The sequence below is a fragment of the Eublepharis macularius genome, chromosome 13, assembly GCF_028583425.1.
Source record: "Eublepharis macularius isolate TG4126 chromosome 13, MPM_Emac_v1.0, whole genome shotgun sequence".
Classification (NCBI taxonomy): Eukaryota; Metazoa; Chordata; class Lepidosauria; order Squamata; family Eublepharidae; genus Eublepharis; species Eublepharis macularius.
Window position 1 is genome coordinate 11693284 of NC_072802.1, and position 22647 is coordinate 11715930.

General features: G+C 47.5%; 1 protein-coding gene across 1 annotated transcript in view; it reads right to left on the minus strand.

The window, feature by feature from the left end:
* LOC129340908 (putative bifunctional UDP-N-acetylglucosamine transferase and deubiquitinase ALG13) overlaps positions 1-22647 on the minus strand; it is an 85706-nt gene that overhangs the window by 17992 nt on the left and 45067 nt on the right. Inside the window, exons 20-21 of the mRNA XM_054995806.1 lie at positions 16238-16378; positions 7704-8016 (exon numbers count right to left, since the gene is read on the minus strand). Of these exons, the coding sequence (XP_054851781.1) occupies positions 7704-8016; positions 16238-16378 (454 nt within the window). The remainder of the gene's footprint in view (positions 1-7703; positions 8017-16237; positions 16379-22647) is intronic.

Below are 22647 nucleotides of genomic sequence, written 5' to 3' on the forward strand. Positions count from 1 at the left end.
ACTGACTCAAAACTGTGACAGACCCCGTGGGACCAAATTTATTCTGAAAAATAATACTGGAGGGAGAAATTGGTTAGATAGGGACTGGTTAGGTTAGGGATGCTTATACTTTGCTCCTGTTTACTGTTTTTTGATGTTTTCCAATGTTGTTTAAATGTTTTCTAATGTTATTGCATGCTGTTAAAATGTTCATGTTGAGGGTGTGTGTGTGGTGGGTGTGGGGGAAGTTGGGGACAATGCAGGTGGCCAGCTGATGATGAAGGCTACATCAGTGTCTCACAGATGTTTGCAGGTAAAGCCTGAAGCTGGCGGGGGGGGGGGGGCTCTGTAACTGTGCTCCAAAAATGCCATTGTGTTGTGCTTGTGGCTGTGCACGATTCTGCTCTGTGGTGTTTCCCCACTGGCTGAACTGAAAGCACAGCTGCAGGAAATGACAATGGTTCTGCTGGACCAGGTTGCAAAATTCCCCCACCCCCTTTCATTTTGGTTTGGGAGGGATGGATGCTTGCCCTCATGCTGTGCCAAGAAATAAAGTGGTATGGAAAGAAACTGTGTGTGTGTGGTTTTTGTTATTCTGTCCTTGGTTTCTGGAATAAAGCCTTTCAACCTAGAACTTCAGTTGGCTTGAGGTGAGGGTACAGAGGTTTGCCCCCCATGGTATGATTACCTAAAGTGACAGATTCTCTGATGTGAAGTGAGTTGTGGCAAAATTGTGTGGGAGACTGCTGTGATGCCCTGTATTGTGCCCTCCTGCTGTGTAACCTAAAGCAGTTAAAGAAATAAAGTTTTTTTTTGACAGCAATGGTGTTTTTGTGATTCTCTGATGTGAAGTGAGTTGTGTTATTTTTGTCTAGGAGACTGCTGCGATGTCCTGTGTTGTGCCCTCATGCCGTGTAACCTAAGGGTGTGAAAGAAATAAAAGGTTTTTTCCTGCAATTGTGTTTTTGTGATTCTCTGATCTGAAGTGAGCCAGGGTAAAATTGTGTGGCAGATTGCTGTTATAATACTGTCCCTTACAGTTGTAATTTGAAAGTTAGAAAATAAGTTTCTTAAAACTTAATTCAATGTGTGTTTGTGTGTTGTTCTCTGGTGTGCAGGTTAGTTCCCATCATAGGGAACAATGGGGAGTGGCTGGCCAGCCTGCTCTGGGGGTGGCAGGGAACTTTGGGGAGCATGTCTTTGGGTCTGTGGGGATGGGGGGGGTAGATTTAAAGGGGGATTAGGCCTGTAGCCGTAGATGCCACATTCCATGTTTTCTTGCTGTGGGAGTCTGGATTTTTCCATAACAAGAACAAATGGAGAGTGGCTGGCCAGTAACTGCAGGGGTGTTTAGGTTGGGGGGGGGGGTTGTGGTTCTTCTGTGATGGGTTGCTTGGGAGTGTGTGGTGTGGCCGGCCTGTGGCTGTGGCGATTGGCAGCACCAATCCATGTGTTTCTGCTGTGTTGATGGAAGTCTTCCACACAGTAGAAAGAAATTACATGGTGTAGTTGTTGGAGAATCACCATTGGAGGGCCATGTCATGGCCCCCCAAAGTGCAATCTCCCTGAATCTTAGGGGGGGGGAGGTGGGAGGACAGGTAGGAGCAGGTCCCCTTAAAGCCAGAAAAGCCCCCTCTTTTTCCACAGAGAGATTAGTGGAGTAGAGGAGGATAGGGGCACCTTCTTTGGGAGGCCATAAAATGGCCCCCCAAAGTGCTATCTCCCTGAAGCTTGGGGGAGGGTGGGAGGACAGGTTGGAGCAGGTCCCCTGAGAGTTGGGTGCATTTTGATTGCAAAATGCCACCCCAAGCCACCTAGAAAGGTTGCTTGTTTTTCCCCATAGGGAATAATGGAGAGTGGAAGATGGGGGTACCTTGTTTCGGGGGGCATAACATGGCCCCCCAAAGCCCAATCTTTCTGAAACTTGGGGGGTGGTTAGAAGAGTTAGGAGAAGGCCCCCACCAAGTTTGGTTTGCTTCAGAAAGAAAATCCCCCACCCCAGGCTCCCGGAAAGCCGGGAGCAAGTTCCCCATTGAAAATAATAGCCGAATCTTTCCGAAGCAAATCCAAATATTTCCAAGTCGGGTATTCTGAAGTGGCTTGCCGCTTTGGAATCCCCTTTATTCCAAAGCGGTTTCCCAATTCAGGTAAATCCAAATCACGAAACCCAAATCGACCTGGTCCTGCACACCCCTACTTCCTTGTTCATGCTAGAATGGGATGGGATTCAGGAAGGGAAATGGCTCTTGCATACAACATGCCTGGACATTTATTCTACTAAAAGAGCAGTTTCACAGCTATTATATCCCTCCCTACAGCTGGGGCATACAGCTCTTTTACCCAGCTATGGGTTGTGCAAGATGCTATGGCCATTCCAGAATCTGAAGGTTTTGGCCACTTAGACATACCCCAAATGCATCCAGATGGGTGATTGCCTGCGCTTTGTGGAGCTATCTTCAAATATGAACTCCCCACACAAAACTGCTGGTTCTTATACCTTGGGCAGTTTTAGATTCTAAGACCAAACCTTTGGATTATTTATTTAAACGTATTCTTAATCTTCACCATAAGGGATTTCTATGTTTTTGCTTGTTTTTACGTATTGATAATGTTTTTACTAGTAACTTAAAAAAATCACGTTGTTTCTTTAGAGACCGTTTTAATTACAAGCTGCCGCAAAAGCCATTAGGTTAAGAGTTTGTAGGGCAAAAATGCAGCATACAGAGTTTTTAAAAATAAAATCTACTTCCATCTGTAAGCACTGGAGAACTATTTAATATATCCATCAGTGAGCATTATAGCTTTGGTTAACTAAATTATGCGGGAAAGCACTCTTCAAGACTGGAATGGGGAAAACATTTAGATTTGCTAAGGCAACTTCCCCCATTTATTGATGAATTTAATGTCCAGGGATTTTCATTCTGCCCTCAAGGAAGAGCAGCAGCTCAAAAGGCACAGGGTACCTAAATTTCCTCATTAAATAGATTATTATACCTATGACTCCCCCTCCCCTTAAGATTACCGCAGTTTTGAAGCCAGCTGTCTCTGAGCCACAACTTTTAGAATTCAGGCGTCAAGTGAAAACAGCATTGTTTACCTGGGCACTTTGAAAGCTAACACCATGTAATCATGTTTGCCAAAGCAATCTGCATATTTTATTTAATTTTTAATTTTTTAACTTTTAATTTTTTTAAAGCTGTAATTATGATTATCTCTTTCCTTGCCTGCCTTTTCGGTGGAAAAAAATTTTGTAAGTAGAGAAAGAGGTAAGATTTGATTCAACATATGTGCACTTGCTAAAACTGCGCAATATGCAGGAATATCAAAGGTTACCTCAAGAAGGTTACCCCAAGAAGTGCTTTTTGTGCACTGGAGGGAACTTAGCTCAGTCGAGATCACAGCATCCACTATGTGACCAAATTCAATGGTCACAATATGATAATATTGTTCAGTGGGTGGAGTCTAAAACCTGGGAGTTGAGGAGAGCAGAATGCAAATAAAAGAAAGGGCCCTACAGGAGGTCGAGGCCATCTTCTAATCTCTGCGAGAGGAACAGATCACCACCAAAAATGTGGGAATTAATCACTGCATGTTCATTGCCGACAGAGGAGACAAAAAGCTTGAAGGAACATGGGGCCATTACTGCAGAGACAAGGGAACACAACTATGAACGGCAATCTGTAAGTATTTTGTAGGGACAAGCAGATTCCTTCAGCTCAGCCCTAATCAGGATGGTTCCCCCTCCCCAACTTTGCTCCCACAATTTTCATAAAACTCTGAGGAGCAGTACCTCATAACTGAAGTGAGGCTGTTTCTTCCTGTGTTAAGTGAGCTAAAATGAAGAAAAAACTAAAGCTCTGTGGGCAAGCATTTCTGACACAATTACACGGAAGCATCTTCAAAGCTAGCCCTTTATGTACCAAAGAACCTTTAAAAGTTTTATTCAGGTGAATTAAAAGACAGTTCTATTATATTTGTGTATATTGCACAAAATCCACAGCACTCTTACATACCTTAGTTTTATACCACGCAATATGCTTCTCAGCATAGTTTTGAAGGGTTGGTTTTCAATTCCGTTTTATAGGGCATGGATGAGCTTTTCCTGGGATCCCTGAATTTGGGAGCCACAGAATCGTGCACCTGTGGGACTTTAAGGAAGTCCCCAGTGTTCACAACTGACAGAGACACCGGGACCATCAAAGATACCAAAGAGTGCAAAACTATCTTGGGATTGCTTATCTGATTCTCGTAGATCATTTTGTTCTAAAGAGAAGCGTGACGTGGGAGGACTACGATTCAGTCGCAAAATTCACTCTAATAGGATTTCACAATCTTCCCTATTTTGCCTAAGCATGCATGTTAGATCTGAACCTTGCAGAATCCAACAATGAAATCACCATAGCACCATCAAGTGGTTAAACCACTGATGTGATATATTTCTTTTTAAATGAAGACAACACAGCATGTGACTCTACTACAGTTCAAAGGACATGCACATTTGTTTCTGCAGTCCTAAATGAAGCTCAGGTCTATGGAATACATGTACACACTTGAATGGAAATTGAAAGCTAGTGCAAGGCAGTGGCTAGAGTGTAGGGACTGAACAAAACACAAACGAAAAAGGTCTCATGCTAGATTTAGACTTCTGTATGGAAGGTTTCAGCTGATCTGACTGGAGATCTGCCACAGATTGGGCAGAGTCCTCTTGGCACTCTTTAGTCTAATTTAATTTAGCACTGGGCTTCACCCCTTGTAGTCCTTTACCCTTGGTTTTCAACAAGTCAGTTAAGGGTAAGGAAATTTGAGCAAAGTTTTTTTATGAATGGTCTATAGAAGTTGGCAAACCCCAGAAATGATTGCAATTGTCTCCTGGTTCTGGGGGGTCCCACCCCACCAGCGCACGAATTTTCGCAGGGCCCATTTTTAGCCCTTGCTTCAATATTCTGTATCCCAGGAAATCCAATTCTTCTTTATGGAATTCACATTTAGATAATTTCACCGGCAGGTGATTTTCCCAGAGAATCTTTAGTACCTGATGTACTAGTTTTACATGGGATTCATGATCTCCCGAATAAATCAACACATCATCAAGATAAACAACCACGCTCTTACACAAATGTTTGTATAGTACTTCATTAATTAGATTCATAAACACCCCCGGAGCCCCTTGTAATCTGAAAGGCATGACTCAGTATTCAAATTGACCCAAAGGGGTGTTAGAAGCTGTTTTCCATTTATCCCTTTATTCTCACTTGGAAGTATGCGTCTCGTAAATCCAGTTTCGAAAAAATGTTCCCTTGAGACACTACTCCCAACAAGTCTCTAATCAGGGGTATGCGGTAAGCATTGGACATTGACACAGCATTAATACCCCTATAATCAGTACACAGTCTGAACCCCCCATCCTTCTTTTTGTGGAACAGTACTGGTGCTGCATGAGGGGAGCTAGCCGGGCGGATGAATCCTCTGGCCAGAATTTTGTTAATGGATTTACGCAATTCCTGGGCTCATTGAGTAAAGTTATCCCTTTGGCAGTTTTTGGCCCGGGATTACCTCTATGGCACAGTCTGTAGCCCTATGGGGGGGGGGGGAGATCGTCAGCTTCCTCCTCGCCAAACACTTGGCTCAAGTCCCGGTATTCAGGGGGAATTTGCTCCATCTCTTCCTGAGTTAGAAGAGCAGTCTCTGGGGTGGGGGGTATGCTAAGTCCCCACTCTGGGTCTCTGGGTTCCATACATGACTTCGACAATCCCCCCCTCCCCGCAAAACATAGTTCTCTTGTTTTCCACTTCACATACAGGTCGTGGTCCCATAGCCACTGTATTCCCAACACCAATGGGAATTTGGTGGCATCAGTTACTACAAAAGTTCTGGCTCCCCAATGGTTCCCTATTCCCACTGGGATCATCTCTGTTTCTACACTGGCCGGGGCTCCTTTCATTCAGGACCCATACAGTTGTTCAAATACAATGGGATGGTTTAATTTACACATGTTCAACCCCAACCCTGTAACTAGACCTGGGGCAATCAAATCCCAAGTGCATCCAGAGTCAATTAAGGCCCGCACTCAAATGTGGGTCCCCCCACTGGGGGTTAACTATAGTCACTGGCATGTAAAGTAAGGCCCCTTTTGGTCTCACCTCAGGTGGTGGTAGCTCCTGTGGGACCTGTCGCCGGGGCCTCCTCACGACAGGTCGATGGCGTTTCCCACCAGCTGTCAGGAGTTTCTTCTTCTTCTGAGGGTTCCTCACTTGAACCTTCTGTAGTGTTGAGGCCGGTTGCCACTTCGCTTCTCTTTTTAGGAGCTCTTTTCAGCAGCTTGGTGGCCTGTGGGGCTGCTGGTTTTGCTGAGCGGTTCCCCTCCATCCACCCTTTTCTGCTCTCCGTGCATTCAGCGGCGAAATGGCCAACTCCTCCACATTGTAGACATAATCCCCTTCTCATGCGGGTAGCTCGATCCATGTCCAGGTGATGGGCATCGAAGGTCTTCTTCCCTTTCCTCCCCAGTTCCAGGGGTTTCCTTAGCAGTTGACTGGTGTTGCATCTTTATGAGCTTCACCACCTGGTCTCAGTTTTCAACCTCACTGGCAAGTTGGATCCATCCCAACAGGGTGGCAGGATCGTCTTGCATCAATGCTTTGGCCACCAAATCTGGGTTCAGGCCAACCAGGAAAAATTAGATTTTGACTCCTTCACACTACTCACGCGCCTTTGCTGCGTACTGGGTGGTGCCCTTGCCGCATCCGCTTCAGTTGTGTCCGGGCCCATTCTCCTTCCAACGGGTCCTCAAACTGGGCCCTCAATGCACTTATGAACGTTTCGAGGTTCTGAAGCTCTGGGGCCCCAGCCTCATATAGGGTGACATACCACTTAGCTGCTAAACCATCCAGCTGGGATGCCAGGTGGCTTACCCAGCTGGGATTGTTCGGGAAGGTGTGGCCCCACTCTCAGAAAAATTCCATTGCTTGCATGATAAAATATCCTAGTTCTTTGGGGTCCCCGTCAAAATGGGCCTCTAATTTCCGTAGTCCCTGCTGGGGCACTATCGTGTGAGGGACCCCTCCTGGTGCGACCGGTATCCCTATTGGTGGCAAAGCTGGGAGAGGTTGTACCAGCGGCATGGGTTGTAGTGGTACTCCCATTGGTACCCCCCCCGGATGGCGGAATAACTGGGACTCCTGGTGCTACTGGTATCCCTAGTGGTGGTAGAGCAGGGGAAGGTTGAGCCGGCGGCATGGATTGTAGTGGTGCTCCAATTGTTACGCCTCCAGGTGGCGGGATGGCTGGGCCTCTGGCTGGTGGCTAAAGATGCACAGGAAGTCCTATTGGTCGTGCCGGTGCTCCTGGCTGCTGCGGGGCTAACAGTCCCCTTCTCGGTGGGGGAGTGCCCAATGGTCCCCCCAGGAGCCCAACTGGACCACTTTGTGAAGGTACGAGGGGGAGGGCATTGGGGCCTGGGTGGCCCACCTCCTCAGTCCCCCCCCCCCGATTCCATCTCTGTCAGGCCCTGGGCTGTGAGGCACTCCTATCATGGACATATGGCGCATTATGTCTCGTAGTCCTCTCACCACTTGCGCGAGGTCCCTTTTCAGTTCATTCATCTCTACCCATACAGCTTGCCACTGCTCGGAGTCAGTCTCTGGGGGGGGGGGGTCTGTCGCCATCGTGCTCATTTCATCCTTGCTTGGAGGTTCTACTGGGGCATCACAGGGATTCAGCCATACTTCCTCCCGGTTCACCCCTCATCGCTCGGTAGTAGGTATCCAACATTCCGAGACTGGCAGAGCAAAGTCGATGCCCAATCTCCTCCTTCCAGGTTTCCTGAGCCTCCTCCACACCAATCTGCTCTCGAGGTCCCATGAGGTCAGCTAGGGTCCCTTTATTTCCAGCCGCATTCCCTCTAAGGCATTCCTCCAGTTCTTCCAGGAACTCTTCCCGAGTCTGCTGGCAGGTCGACATCTGGAGCGCCCATTCCCTCAGGGTGGTTGCTGGCTGGTTCCTGTAATCCATCCTCCTCTCCAGGATTGCCCCGAACTCCTAGCCAGTGATACTGAGGCTGGGCGCTAATCCAACTCGGGTTCCTCCAGTCGCCCTCTGGTTCCATAGGTCTGGTCTGATTCCAGGTTAATTAACTGTCCCTCTGGGGGCTCCGCAGTTCCTTGGTCGGTCTTGTATGGCATAACGGCGGTAACTCGAATTCAGGATTTTGGGTCCAGAGGAGAAAAAGGGACTTCTGCCAAAATGTCAGTCCCTGGCAGTTAAATCCTCAAGTTCTCTACAGTTAACACACACATGTTCCAGCTGAAGTAACTTTATTAGAGATCCATTCAGTACAAGGTGCTTAGACAGTGGAATAGGCAGAAGTGACATATATGGGGCTAGCAATGTTAGTTATAGGGAATCTTCCCGCCTTGGGAAAGAGGACCGTTAATGGGGGGCGGGGTGGAGTGAGACATTGTTTTAGAGTAGAAAGTGAGAAAGATGAACTTATCTTTGGTTCTCAAGGAGGATACACTTCGAGCCAGTTTCAGCTGGCAGTCAAGGACCCTGGCTCAGTGGAGCAAGAAAGAGAAAGTAAACATTTGCGAGAGAGTTGGCAATCTACTGGCACTGCAGCAATAGAGAACTTCCCATGCTCTCAGAGATCAGAAACAGAGGCCATATACATTCATGGCAGATTTGCAGGAGGCATGCATGACAATGTCTCTCCCCCAAACCCTGCCCTCTCCAGGCTCCACCCCCAAATTTCCAGGAATTTCTCGACCTAGAGTTGGCAATCCTAATTGTACCTCTGATCCAGCAGGACATCTCTTATATTCCATCTACATCAACTCTTTTTGGTACCATCTTGTATGCTGTTACCAACCTCTTAGGTATCTAGCAGGCACTTGAGGGTTTAAATGGAAGAATCCTGTTTTACGGGTTATTGGTAGGTGGAAAACATTTCTCTTTCAGCAAGAAATCTGTATCATAGAATGACAGCTTAACAAGAGAGTGACTTCATAATCTCATTTCTAAAGTGATATACTTGGCTCTTACTGTAATCTCATTAAGAAGAATGAAAATCTTTATGTGAAAGTCATTTTCTACATTTTGAGAAAAAATCATGGCTTGTCATATATAAAAGTTACTTTTAGTTTTAAAATACCATTACAGATGGCAACTGTCTAAGCCTGAACTCTCAAATGTCAAATTTAACATGCAAAAACTGGCACAACAAATTAAGACAAAGCTGAAGCAAGCCACATGCTTGAATCACAGAATCATAGAGTTGGAAGGGGCCATACAGACCATCTAGTCCAACCCCCTGCCCAGTGCAGGATCAGCCTAAAGCATCTCTGACAAATATTCATCCAGCCTCTTCTTGAAAACTGCCAGTGAGGGGGAGCACACCACCTCCCTAGGCAGCTGGTTCCACTTTTGAACTACTCTGACCGTGAAAAAGTTCTTCCTAATATCCCGCCGGTACCTTTGTACATGTAATTTAAGCCCACTGTTTCAGGTCCTACCCTCTGCTGCCAACTGGAACAGCTCCCTGCCGTCCTCCAAATGACAGCCTTTCAAATACTTAAAGAGAGTAATCATGTCCCCCCCTCAATCTTCTCTTCTCCAAACTAAACATTCCCAAGGCCTTCAGCCTTTCCTCGTAGGGCTTAGTCTCCAGACCCCTGATCATCCTTGTTGCTCTCCTCTATACCCTCTTGTTTTTGTCCACATCCTTTTTGAAGTGAGGCCTCCAGAACTGCACACAATACTCCAAGTGCGGCCTGACCAAGGCAGTATAGAGAGGGGCTATGACCTCCGGCAATTTCAACTCTATGGCCCCTTTGACACAACCCAGGATTGAATTGGTCTTTCTTGCCACCACATCACACTGACTGCTCATATTTAGTTTACAGTCCACTCTTATGCCAAGATCTCTTTCACATATACTACTGCCCAGAAGTGCATCCCTCATCCAGTATTTGTGCTTCCCATTTTTGTGGCCCAGACGTAATACTGTGCACTTGTCTTTGTTCAATTGCATCCTATTCATAGCTGCCCACTTCTCCAGAGTAATCAGGTCTTGTTGAATTTTAATTCTATCTTCTTGGGTGTTTGCTACTCCTCCCAATTTGGTATCATCAGCAAATTTAATGAGCAGCCCTTCCACTCCTTCATCCAGATCATTGATAAAAATATTGAAAAGTACCGGGCCCAAAACCGAGCCTTGCGGCACCCCACCTGACACCTCCCTCCAATCTGATGAAATGCCGTTGACCACCACTCTTTGAGTGCGGTCCTCCAACCAGTTCCCTATCCACCGAACTGTCCTATAGTCCACTCCACAGTCTTCCAGTTTGCCCATCAGAATGTCATGGGGGACCTTATCAAAAGCTTTACTGAAATCCAGATAAATCACGTCAACAGAGTTCCCCCGATCCAGTAAGCTGGTCACTCGATCAAAGAAGGAAACCAGGTTGGTCTGGCAAGATCTGTTAGGGACAAAACCATGCTGACTTCCCCGGATCACTGAGCGGTCCTTCAGATGCTTACAGATTGATCCCTTTAAAATCTGTTCTAATATCTTCCCAGCAACAGAAGTCAGACTGACCGGCCTGTAGTTTCCTGGGGCATCCTTCTTCCATTTCCTAAAGATTGGGATAACATTTGCTCTTCTCCAATCTTGTGGCACATCCCCAGTCCTCCAGGAGGCCTTAAAGATGATGGACAGGGGTTCTGCAAGTTCTCTAGAAAGTTCTTTGAGCACTCTTGGGTGCACCCCATCCAGCCCAGGGGATTTGTATTTATCCAGTGCAGCCAGATGCCTCTCCACAACCTCTCTGTCAATGTCAATTAGCCACTCAGGTGTCCTGTCACATTTTCTATCTCTAGATGTTCCCGAGTTCTTCAGGGAGAAAACAGAGGCAAAAAAGAAGAAAAATCCCCCCAAACCAAAAGGAAAACAAGTGTTTTTTTTTAAAAAAAGCGTGAGGGGGAGGGAGGACTGGCATTACAGAGCATACAAATGATTTCCTCCCAGCTCTAAATGCAATGGGGAACAGAATATACTTGATGAATGGTGTTTTACCCCTTACCCTAAAATAACCTCTTTGAGCCACTTAAGTTGAACTGATGAAGCAGAGGATTCCTTTTCCAGCCCTAAACAACAGCTAACCTCACCCCTCGTATCCAGGAAACCAACCAAAGCAGCCCTCCACCCCGTGAATTGCTGCATCAACATGACATATTGTGAGGCCTGGCTAGGGGATTCTCTCAGACTCTCCACTTCATCCAACACAGTGGTTTGAGTTAAAAGGGTCTTTATTTAGATAAAACTCCTTAGAAGTGCACTGTGCCACTGATACATAGAGATTGCCCAGATTGCTAAAGTACAGTCTTCCCCGAGACTTTTAATTCCTCAAAGGCCGCTTGGCATTCCTTAGACCAGCCTAGTTTAGCACTCGGTTTCACTTTCCCAGCGCCCTTCCCCTTAGTTTTTAGTAAGTTTGTAAGTGGCAAGGCAACTTGAGCAAAACCCAGAAATGACTGTAGCTGCTGCCTCATTTGAGGAGCTTCTCATCCAAATACAGCCTCCACTTCGGTCGGATCCATCCCTAATCCTCTCCCCGATACTCAATACTTCAGGAAATCCATCTCCTCTTTACGAAACTCACACTTGGACAGTTTTACATACAGTTTGTGTTGGTACAGGGTTTTTAGCAACTCCCACACCAATTTCACACGGGATTCATAATCCTCTGAATACACCATCACGTCATCAAGGTAAACAATCACTCTTTATAAAGGTACTTGTGGAGAACTTCATTAATTAAATTCATACACCCCAGGGGCCCCTTGCAACCCGAACGGCATGACTCGATATTCAAATTGCCCTAAGGGGATATTAAAAGTGGTCTTCCACTCATTCTCCTCCTTTATTCTTACTCGGAAATAGGCATCGCGGAGGTCCAGCTTTGTGAATATTTCCCCTTGAGCCGCTACCCCTAAGAAGTCTCTAATCAACAGGATGGGTAGGCATTCAACATCGAGATCACATTGATGCCTCTATAGTCTGTGCACAATCGCAAGCTCCCGTCCTTTTTCTTTCTGAACAGCACAGGGGCTGCATGGGGGGGGGGGGGACTTGCTGGCTGGATGAAACTTCATGCCAGGTTTTTATCAATGAACTTATGCAACTCCGCTCTTTCTCCCGGGCTCATAGAGTTAAATTTTCCCCTTCGGTAATTTAGTCCCTGGAATCAGCTCGATTGCACAGTCTGTAGCTCTGTGAGGAGGAAATTCATCCGCCTCCTCCTCTTCAAACACTTGACTTAAGTCCTGGTATTCTGGAGGAATGCTCTCCCTCTCCTCCATAGTTAAACACACAGACTCTGGTGGGGGGGGGGAGGACTTTGGCCCCACTTGACGTCCCATACATGTTTTTGGCAAGCTTCAGAAGGAAAACACAGCTCTCCAATCTTCCACCTCACATGGGGGTTGTGGTCCCACAGCCACCTTACTCCCAACACCAAGAGAAACTTGGTGGCGGAGCTGACCACAAAAGTCCTTTCCTCCCAATGTCCCCCATTCCCATTGGGGGGCGGGTCTCTGTTTCATAAGTAGAGGTGGTCCCCTTCATCACCGTACCATCCGTTTGAAGACTAGGCGCTCAGTTAGCTTCGACACTTCCAGCCCCAACCCCGTCACGAGTGCAGGGGCAATTAAGTCTCTGCAGCACCCTGAGTCAATTAAGGCCCTCATCCTGATGTTCGTTCTCCTCCATGGGTTTAACAGGGTGACTACTATGAAAAACAACACTCCCTTAGATCTCACCCTTTGCAGCACCAGGACTTCCGCGATCCACTGGCTAGTGCCCTTCACAGCAGGTCTCCGCCATTTCCCATCAGGGATTTCAGCTCCACCTCCTCCTCCTCCTCGTTGTCGTCGGCATCGATGATGATAGATTTATATACCGCCCTTCAGGATGACTTAACACCCACTCAGAGTGGTTTACAAACTATGCCATTATTATCCCCACAAAAAGACACCCTGTGAGGTGGGTGGGGCTGAGAGAGCTCCAAGAAGCTATGACTGACCCAAGGTTACACAGCTGGCTTCAATTGGAGGAGTGGCGAATCAAACCCGGTTCTCTAGATTAGAGTCCTGTGCTCTTAACCACTACACCAAACTGGCTCTCGTTGTCTGATGAGAGCTCTTCACTCATGGTGTCTCTTCCTCTGGCACCGCGGCTGCTGCCGCGGCTTCCTTCCTGGAAGTAGGTCAGGGTCACCCCATCGAGCACCTCATTGAGTGCCTCAGCTTTGGCTCCAACTCCAGGCAGCTCTTACCTTCACCCGGACACTCAGCGGCAAAGTGGCCCAATACCCCGCATCTTGAACACAGCCCTCACTTCCTCATCTGGTCCTTCTCAGTTGAGGTGATGCTGGGTTGTGACTTCCCTCGCGCCCAGGCCCATGCATCAATCGGTCTTCTCCGCTGGCCAGCGTGATGCTGCAACTTTAGCAACTCCACTATTTGCTCTCGGTTCTCAATTTCACAAGCCAGTTGAATCCAGCCAAGGAGAGTTTGGGGATCATCCTGTGCCACCACTTTAGCCACAAAGTTGGGGTTCAGGCCAGCTCTGAAAAGCTCGATCTTCACCCCCTACATCCAGTCCCTCAGCTTGGTTGCACATTCCCGGAACTCCGCAGCACATTCCCAGATCTGACGGTTGCCCTGTCTTATACTCCTCAGGCAGGTTCTTGCTCTCTCCTCCTCGAGAGGGTCCTCGTACTGCTCCTTGAAAGCCTGGATGAGTGCCTCCACACTCCTCAGTTCCAGGGCTTGGGTTGCGTACAGAGTCACATACCATTTAGCTGCGGGACCCCCCCCCCAGCTGTGAGCTTATGTAACTCACTTGGCTGGCTTCTTTTGGGGAGGTGTGCCCCCATTCCCTCAAGAATTCTGCCACCTGTACGAGGAAATATCCCACTTCATCAGAACTCCCTTCAAAGTGAGCCTTCAGTCTGCGAAGCTCCAAGGGCTGCAGGGGCGGCACTCCTTCCTATGGTCGCCCCAGGGCCCCTCCTGGCAGCGACCCTCCTCGGAGAATGGCAGGTAACTCCCTGGGTGACTCTGATCGGCTTGCTGCCCACGCCAGTCCATGGGCCAGTCCTATGAGGATGAGAAGGTAACACCTCAGCAGCTGTAGCTCTTCCCAGAATGCAGTCACTGTGTTTCTTTCTGCACTCACCATCTCTCTGCTCTCTTCCTCCATTTCACAGACTCCTTTCCCCAGGAACAGACTCTGTCTGCTTAGGCTCCTCCACTGCCGGTTCCTCAGTGCTCTTGCCTTTGCCAATGAGCCCTCTGGAGACATCCAGTCCAGTGGCATCACCTCCAGCCAGTTGAGGAAACTGACACCGCATCTGGGAAGCGTAGGAGGGGTGGATACCCCTCTTCTACCAATGCATACATGCCGGGCTCATGCAGGATCATAGGGACTTTCCATAAATCCTCGGGTATCGCTGGAGTTCCATTGTCAACTCATTCTGCCATGGCACAGGTAGGGGGATCTCTCCAGTTCTCTGGTTCCGAGGCAATTATGAGATTCTGGACAAAATGTCAGGCCTGGCTAGGGGATTCTCTCCACTTCATCCAACACAGTGGTAAGAGTTAAAAGGGTCTTTATTCAGATAAAACTCCCTAGAAGTGCACTGATACATAGAGATTGCCCAGAATGCTGAAGTACAGTCTTCCCCGAGAGGTTATACTCCAGTCCCTCTCCCCCAGTCTAAACAAGTCAGTTGAAGTCAGCGAAAGTCCTGCAAAAGATGCCCAGCCAAAGTTCCCACGCCTGGTTCTCACACACTACCAGCTGCACTGATAAGGTCTCTTAGCAAAGCATAGCTTAGCAAAGCATAGGCATAGTGAAGAAAGCTACACTACAGGAAGAAAACCCATCCCACCCCCCAGTAGACATGCATTCACAGTTATGGCAGGCAGGTTGGCTTGTCTACCTGACAGATATACTGCTTACCATGGGAGAGGGGTTCACTGCCCAGACACACGCAATGCTGTTTCCAGGCAATACATCTCTCCTCCTACAAACAAACATGTATCACTTCTGCTCTATCCAGATTGCATAAGAAGGAGGTGACGGCCCAGTGCAGCCGACCAGCAACGGACCTCTCAGCAGCTGCAGAAGGGGGTGTGGCTGCCAACCAGGCCTTCACACTAGCAGGACAGTTCCAAGGGCTAATCTTGGCTAATAAAGCCCTCCTTGTTGTGAAGTGTGAGCAAGACCCAGGCCCCTTCTCTTGCAACTGTCAGGATCATACCAACTTGCTTGTTTCCTCTGTCCATGTGCCATGCCATAGCAAAAGAATTGGCTACAAGCTACCCTTTCTGTGGAAAGTAGATGCATGTCAACCAAGGTCTGAGGATTCAAAAGACTTCCCCAAAGGCAGTCAAAAGAAAGCTGGGCAAGATGCTGGCCATCTCCTTGCAGACATGTTTAGCTGTGTTCATCTTCTTTCTCTTTCTTGTGGCCCCTGATCCCTCACCTTCTAACCCCATTGGGGCCTCAGCTACTGTGCTGAGAGAAGATTATCTAAGAGAAACAAGAGAAACAAATGGTAGCCAGCTTCCCTTTAATCTTGCACCATTTAAGGTGCTGGGGTGGGTGGGCTTGCTATTAAAAGTAAGAAGAATAAAAGAGTTTTTAATAACATCATAACATTCTATTTATATACCACCCTTCAAGACAACTTAACACCCACTCAGAGCAGTTCACGAAGTGTGTTATTATCATCTGCACGACAATCACCTGATGAGGTGGGTGGGGCTGAGAGAGCTCTGTGAGAGCTGTGACTGACTCAAGGTCACTCAGCTGGCTTCAAGTGGAGGAGTGGGGAATCAAACCTGGCTCTCCAGGTTAGAGTCCTGCTTTACACCAAACTGGCTTTTCCACAAATATATTTTCTAACTCAAAACTCTCTTTCCACATCCACATGGTGCTTGTCTCTATCCCAAGCCCCATCTACGTTTTAGAAGTGTTTTAGAAGTGTTACAAAGACCTTGGGGAGCACAAAGGGTGGGGAAGCATCTGGCTCGTGGTTTATATGGGGTGGTGAGGAATCAGCATGTGAGAACAGATGTTAAGCCTGTTCCTTCAAAAGATATCCAACCACTGCAAGTGTTTTGGAGAGAATTTCAAAGCAAAGCAAAATAAAATTGGTACTCCACCTGGCCTTCCCACAGTAGAAGGGGATACCAACATGGGCTGAACCCCATTCTGGGGAGCAGAGACGGTGCCACTGACTTGAGAAGTAGCTGCCAAGCTGGAAGAAAAGGCAGTACTTGGAGTAGTGTTGTTGCAAGAAGAGTTTGAGACGACAGCCGAATTCAGCATGACCTGCAAAGGAGAGCATGCCAACATGAAGGGTGGGAGGCAGAGGAAAGAGATTTCAGCACATGTTTTGAGCACCATTTCCTGGGGGAAGGGGATAAAGTCACACGCTGAGGATGGAAATCCTCCAACCCTTTGCTGAATTATTATGGGACTCTCAGTTTTTGAGAAGAATGTGTTTCAGTCCAGTGTTTCACTGCCTTACAATCCTTCATCACCATGTTCCCAAACTGTCTTTTTCTACATTACATAATTAAAACAAAGATGGACAGATCCAAACAAATGATTTCTTTCTTTAGGAACTAATACACCAAGATTTTTTTAAAAATCCCAGCTACTTAATCAATTGAGAGTGAAGGAAATGTAATCCTTTCCATAATCTTCCAGGAGATTCTATTGCTGACCGAGGAGTGGCAGTCCTCAGGGAATCTTCAAAGGGAGATTACAAAACAAGATAGCTGAAACTGAGTTCATTCACAAATTCATAACAATGGACCCTCCTCCAGAGCTGAATAGGAATATTTGACTCTTATCTCACTACAGATGCTAATTTTCTGCATCGCCTCCCCTGCTTTTAATCAAGCTGATTACATTTTGCATTGTCGTCTTCACATCCTGACTCCCTTCTTTGCAGCATCCTTCCCACCTTCTGACTAGGATTTAAATGCTGAGGGAATCTCCATTCCTACTTGTATTTGACAAAAGGCGCTTGACTCTCAAAAGCTTCTACCCTGGAAAATCATAGAATCACAAGGTTGGGACCTCTAGAGTCATCTAGTCCAACCCCCTGCAAAATGCAGGAAATTCCCAAATAACTCCCTCACACATACATACAGTGACCCTTACTCCATGTCCAGAAGATGGCAAAACTCCCTCAGGAATCCGAGCCAAACTGGCCTGGGGAAAATGGAAGATTTGTATTCACTTACCGTGAAGCTTCCTTTCTTGGTGGTCCAGGAGTGGGGCAGTCCTTACTTTTGGGATATAGCTCCTCCTCTCTGAAGGTAGTGTCAGTCAGCTGATTTTGATCCTGGAGGGGAGGAGCTTGTCCCTGGAATCACCAGTCTGTTCCCAAGCCCTGACTCCCCATCATAATACCAGAAGGGAAAATAATAACTCCCCTCAATTTTTTTTTTAATAGAAAGATCCCTCCCTTGAATCCACTGGGAGGAAGACTATCGTCCTAACTCTTCATCCAATCCTAGAAGCCACCCTGCAAGAAACTCGGGTGGGCAGGACTGCCCCACTCCTGGACCACCGAGAAAGGAAGCTTCATGGTAAGTGAATACAAATCTTCCATTCTCCAGTGGTCCTAGGAGTGGGGCAGTCCTTACTTTTGGGACATACAAGAGCAGTGTACCCCAGGGTGGGTAGTCCGGCTTCCAGGCCTAGAGGGTGTGTATTAGTACCCTCCTGCTAAATGTTGTCTCTGGGGAAGACAACTTATCTTAGACAATTATTGGGAAGACCACCTTATCGATAATTTCTAACAACTAAAGGATTTATAGGTTGCCTGTGTCGGTTTCCCTTAGTGAGTGCGCCCTGACATCTATGGGCATCTCCAGACCTCTGGCTTGACATGTCAGAATTATGTACCCTCTGCTTTACCTACTTAGCCAAGAAAAGGACACTCTGGGTCCCAAGAATGGCCTCCTGCAAACACACAACTAACGTCCCAGACTTCTGAAACACAGTTTAGTCCTGCCCAAGTGGAATCTCACATCTCTACATATATCAAGGTAGTGAGATTTATTTATTCATTCTCTTCCTGTGCTTTGGATTAGATTAAAAGGAGGGAAGTACTATCTCTCCTGTCCTACGAAAACATGAAGTTCACCTTTGGAAGAAAGTTGTTTTTGTTCATAATTGGCTCTACCACCTTGGAGGGAAGGACTCTCTTATCTACTGCTAGTGCCTGCCATTCTGACACTTGTCTAGCTGATTTTATTCTCATCTGAAAAATGGTTTTAAAGGACAGTTCCTTTAGGGGACATGAGGTCATAGGCTCAAGGCATGTTTTGTATAATGCTCTCAATACCAGATTAAGATTTCAAGCGGGAAAAACCAGCGAATCCTTGGAAGATTCTACAATGAGGTCCCCTTTTAGAATCCACTGCCATGAAGGTGATATATAAGGGAACGTCCCTTCCTAGAACCCCTAATTGGTCACTACCTGTTGTCTAAGGGTGTTGGTATTAAGACTTTTCTTCAACCCCTCTTGAAGAAAGGATAGTAACTCCCTAATTAGCCCCAAAAGATTACATGACTCTATCCATGCACTCTTCTGGGAACTTGGCAGGAATTCCGTGGAACTCTTCATGGAGATTAGCATAGTACCAATCATGCCTTCTGTTTAGTCCGACCCTATTAGCTGTTTGTGTTCGACCTCCACACTGTGAGGCTTGTGAGAGCTGGTCAGGGGTGTCGTATTGATCCCTGCATCAATGGGCCCTCCTGCAGTGGAGGTGCCAGGGATCCATGCTTGAAAGATTCTTCAGGTTTTGAGACCATGTCTTTCTGGACCTGAAGGTTGCTATTAGCATCACTTCTGCACTTTACTGTGTGATCTTCTGAACAGCTCTGTGCAATAACTGTACTGTGGAAGACATACAGGACGCATAAAGGCAGCTTGCTGCTCACATCATCTATCCCTATTGTTTGAGGGTTTCTTCTCCTTGCACCTTGTTGAAAACTGTGGTAGACCAGTTGGGGAAATCTCTCTGGATAGCATCCATTCTGCTTGGTTCATCACTCTCTGGCTTAGCCAGTCCGCGTCAGAGTTGTCCTCTGTATAAACATGTAGTGACCTGAGGGAAGATTCTGAGATTCCACCATACCATGTCTGATGGCTCCGAGTTCCAAACAGTTTACCCTGTTGATCATTTGTCCTTCAGCCAGATGCCCTATGCCATTCTTCCTTGGGTGTGGGATCTCCATCCCCAAAGACATGTCCATAGTCATCACTGTTCTCTCTGGTTCCTTGAGTGGGACACCAACGTGGGACTGAATGAGGCACAGCCACTGGTTGTTTTCCTGTTTGAGGATCTTTGGCAATTCAACTATCTTGGACCTCTTGTGATCTAACACCCCATGATACGGCAACAGGCATTTCTGAAGTGCGCAGATCAAGGTGTCGTTTGGATATGGGAAAGGAGTCACTCTCCGTGGCCTAGCCATGCTATCAGTGATACTAGGATTCTGAAGAACACCATAAGTGGCATTTTCAGCTCAAAGAAAAGGCCCAATGGTGGAAGTGCCTCTATGAGAGATTGATGGAAGCCAGACAATCTCCCTTCTGAATGGCAGTCATGACAAATTTTACCCTTTCCATTCCCACCTTCTTGTTCCTCGGCATCTATTTTATTTTACCAAATTCCTTTGGATCTAGGGGGAAAAGGACCAGGTGGCGGCACAGAATTGAATTCCACTGATCACAGTATCCGCCTGTTTTTTATTATTAGCTGCCAAGGGTTTGTCAAATATTGTAAGCATCCCCCAAACACCATTGTGCCTGCTGCCGTGGTGTAGACACATTGAGTTCCCTTCTTTGGACCTTTAGTATTCTGATCGGATTTGTTGAGGGAGAAGGTGCTACCCTCCTCTCAATGTCTGGTCTGCTTTCCTTTATTTAGAGTTTAGAAAGTGTACCTCACAAGTCCTGGCTGAAAGGAAAGAGAAATAAAGGAGGGCTCCTTTTTATTTAGAGCAAGCTGGCTCTGAGGCTTCTGCTACTCTTGTCTCCTCCCTCCTTCCTTTCGCTGCCTTTCGCCCCCATTACTCACAGGATCAGTCTTACCGCGGTTCAGTCAGGGCTGCCGGGGTTGGAGCAGGTTCTCTGCTGCTGCTGGAGGCTGCTCCTTCCAAGCCCGAGGGAGTTCCCGATAACATTGGTCTCTACAACAGGCTACCGCAGACTCAAACACCACATCCTCTGGCCGTCTGAGGTGGGGGGGGGGTCCTTCCAACCCGAAGGTGGGGAACCTTGGTGGAGTTTTGTGGTTGTGGCTGTGGAACCTAGGAGGAACCTAGGGCCGTCGGCTCTAATGCTCGCTGTCGCTCCGAGCGAAATGGGGTTGGGGTAGGCGGTAGGGCCTTTCCTTTCCCCTGTGAGCTCCTCACTGCCTATGGCCTTGGCCTCCCTGAGTACTGGGATTACAGGCGCGCGCCACCACACCCGGCTCATCTCTGGCAGTTTCTTCTTCACCAGGATCACTGCGCTCTGCAGAGCGTTGCTGAAGACGTCCTGCTCGGATGGCAGGGCCAGAAAGACTGGTGATTCCAGGGACAAGCCCCTCCCCTCCAGGATCAAAATCAGCTAACTGACCCTGCCTTCGGAGAGGAGGAGCTATATCCCAAAAGTAAGGACTGCCCCACTCCTAGGACCACCGGAGAATTGCTACCTGACCCCAAGGCAGCGATTGGCCACAAGAACTAAGCACTGATGTAACCCTTCCTGCCCTCCCTCTCACGATCTGCCTACATTCACAGAATCAGCATTGCTGTCATATGGCTATCTAGCCTCTGCTCAAAAACCTCCATAGGAGAGCCTACCACCTCCCAAGGAAGGCTGTTCCACTGAGGAACTGCTCTAACTGTCACAAAGTTCTTCCTAACGTTTAGCCGAAAGCTCTTTCAATTTAATTTCAACCCATTGGTTCTGTTCCAACCTTCTGGGGCAGCAAGAAACAACTGCGTGCTATCCTCTATATGACAGCCCTTCAAAATCTCGTTGGGTCTTCAATGTGCTGCCAGACTCAAATCTTCCTCTTTCAATAACCTAGCTTGCCGTCAACCAGCCACTGTTCCCACGTGTGCACACAAAACTGGACTCTGCATACTCCCAACTGAACAGCTGTGTGGTCCATGGCTTCTACATCCAATGAGGGTTGGGTCAGAAATCCCCTGACAGAACTTTCACTCAGACCTCTCATGTGATGAGGATCCTAGGTGTATGTAGCACACACACTCGGAATGAAAATCCTGCTTGCTGATTCACACATTATGGAGTACACAGTGGGTCTGACTCCCACACTGGGAAATATTCCTATACTGGGAAATGCAAGTTGTGGGTTCTCATTTCCCAAGCACACGGTGCCTAATAAGGACTATGAAGAACAGCTTCATATTGTCTTCGACTTGAAATGGCTCCAGGAGGTGCTATTTGAAATGGCTTGCCTAGTGCTATTTCACCTAGTGCAAGTCAATGTTTTGTCACCTTGTGCAAAATTGTCACCTAGTGTGAGTTAAGTGAGTTGAAATGGCTCCAGGAGGTGGCTGCTTGCGGGGAGAGTGAGCTAGAAATCGAATGAATGAACGGATACTGGCCTGCTGGGGAAGTCTACGTGCATCCCATGAACAAGCAGGTTTCTCCAACAGGCCAGACCTGTCCTGTCCTCCCCAGTACCATTTCAGGTCAGAAAACCCACACAGAACAGATCACTCCTTTTCCTTTCCCACGGTCCCAAAAAGAATCAGGCACAGCGTATGGAAAATGAAGGGAATCTGCAACTGCAATCTGACTGTTACATAGCTCTGGGACCCCAGACCTGATCTGAATACTCAATAATGTGTGAACTGGATGTGATATACAGGTGAGCTTCAGGTTCATTCTTGCACAAAAGTGCCTTTGGAGTCAAGCAGCCCAGGAAGCTAGGAAAATGTTTACCTTCTGGGAGTAACTGTATGAAGCAACTCCTTCTTGAGAAGAGACAGACCCTGTTCCTCCATCCTAGAGAGATTAGACACAGCATAGTTAGAAGACAAAACCTTTATGGGCTGCATCAGTCTTTAGAATGTGTTAGTAAAAAGTGCTCCTGAGAGCCTGTAGGAAGACGTTTAGTAGAGCCAGACATTTGAGAAAAAACTTCCAACCTGGTACCCATAAACAGTAGTGGAAGACCTGCTTAACAAAACCTGCTTAACAGGTTTTGAATATATAATCTCTTCTGACTTCCGGTTTGGGATTCATGGAGGTCTAACGCAGCTCCATTTGCGGAGCTGACCGGACTGCCGTTTTAACCGGCCGGAGGGGTGAAAATAACCCGCGGCCGACTGCTCTCAGGCGGGGAGCAGGCAAAGAACGCTCAAGACCCTAGGGTGAGCTAGATCTCGGACGAGGGGGGGCTCTACTCAAGGAGTCTCCCCCCCGATCCTTGAGGTCCCACCTTGCGACGGGTCGGCTATAATCTCTGCGGCAGTTTTGGGGCCAATTCGGCTGGCATAAGACCTACATACCCAAGCTTCGATCGGGGAGGGAAGTCGAGAGGAGAATTTAA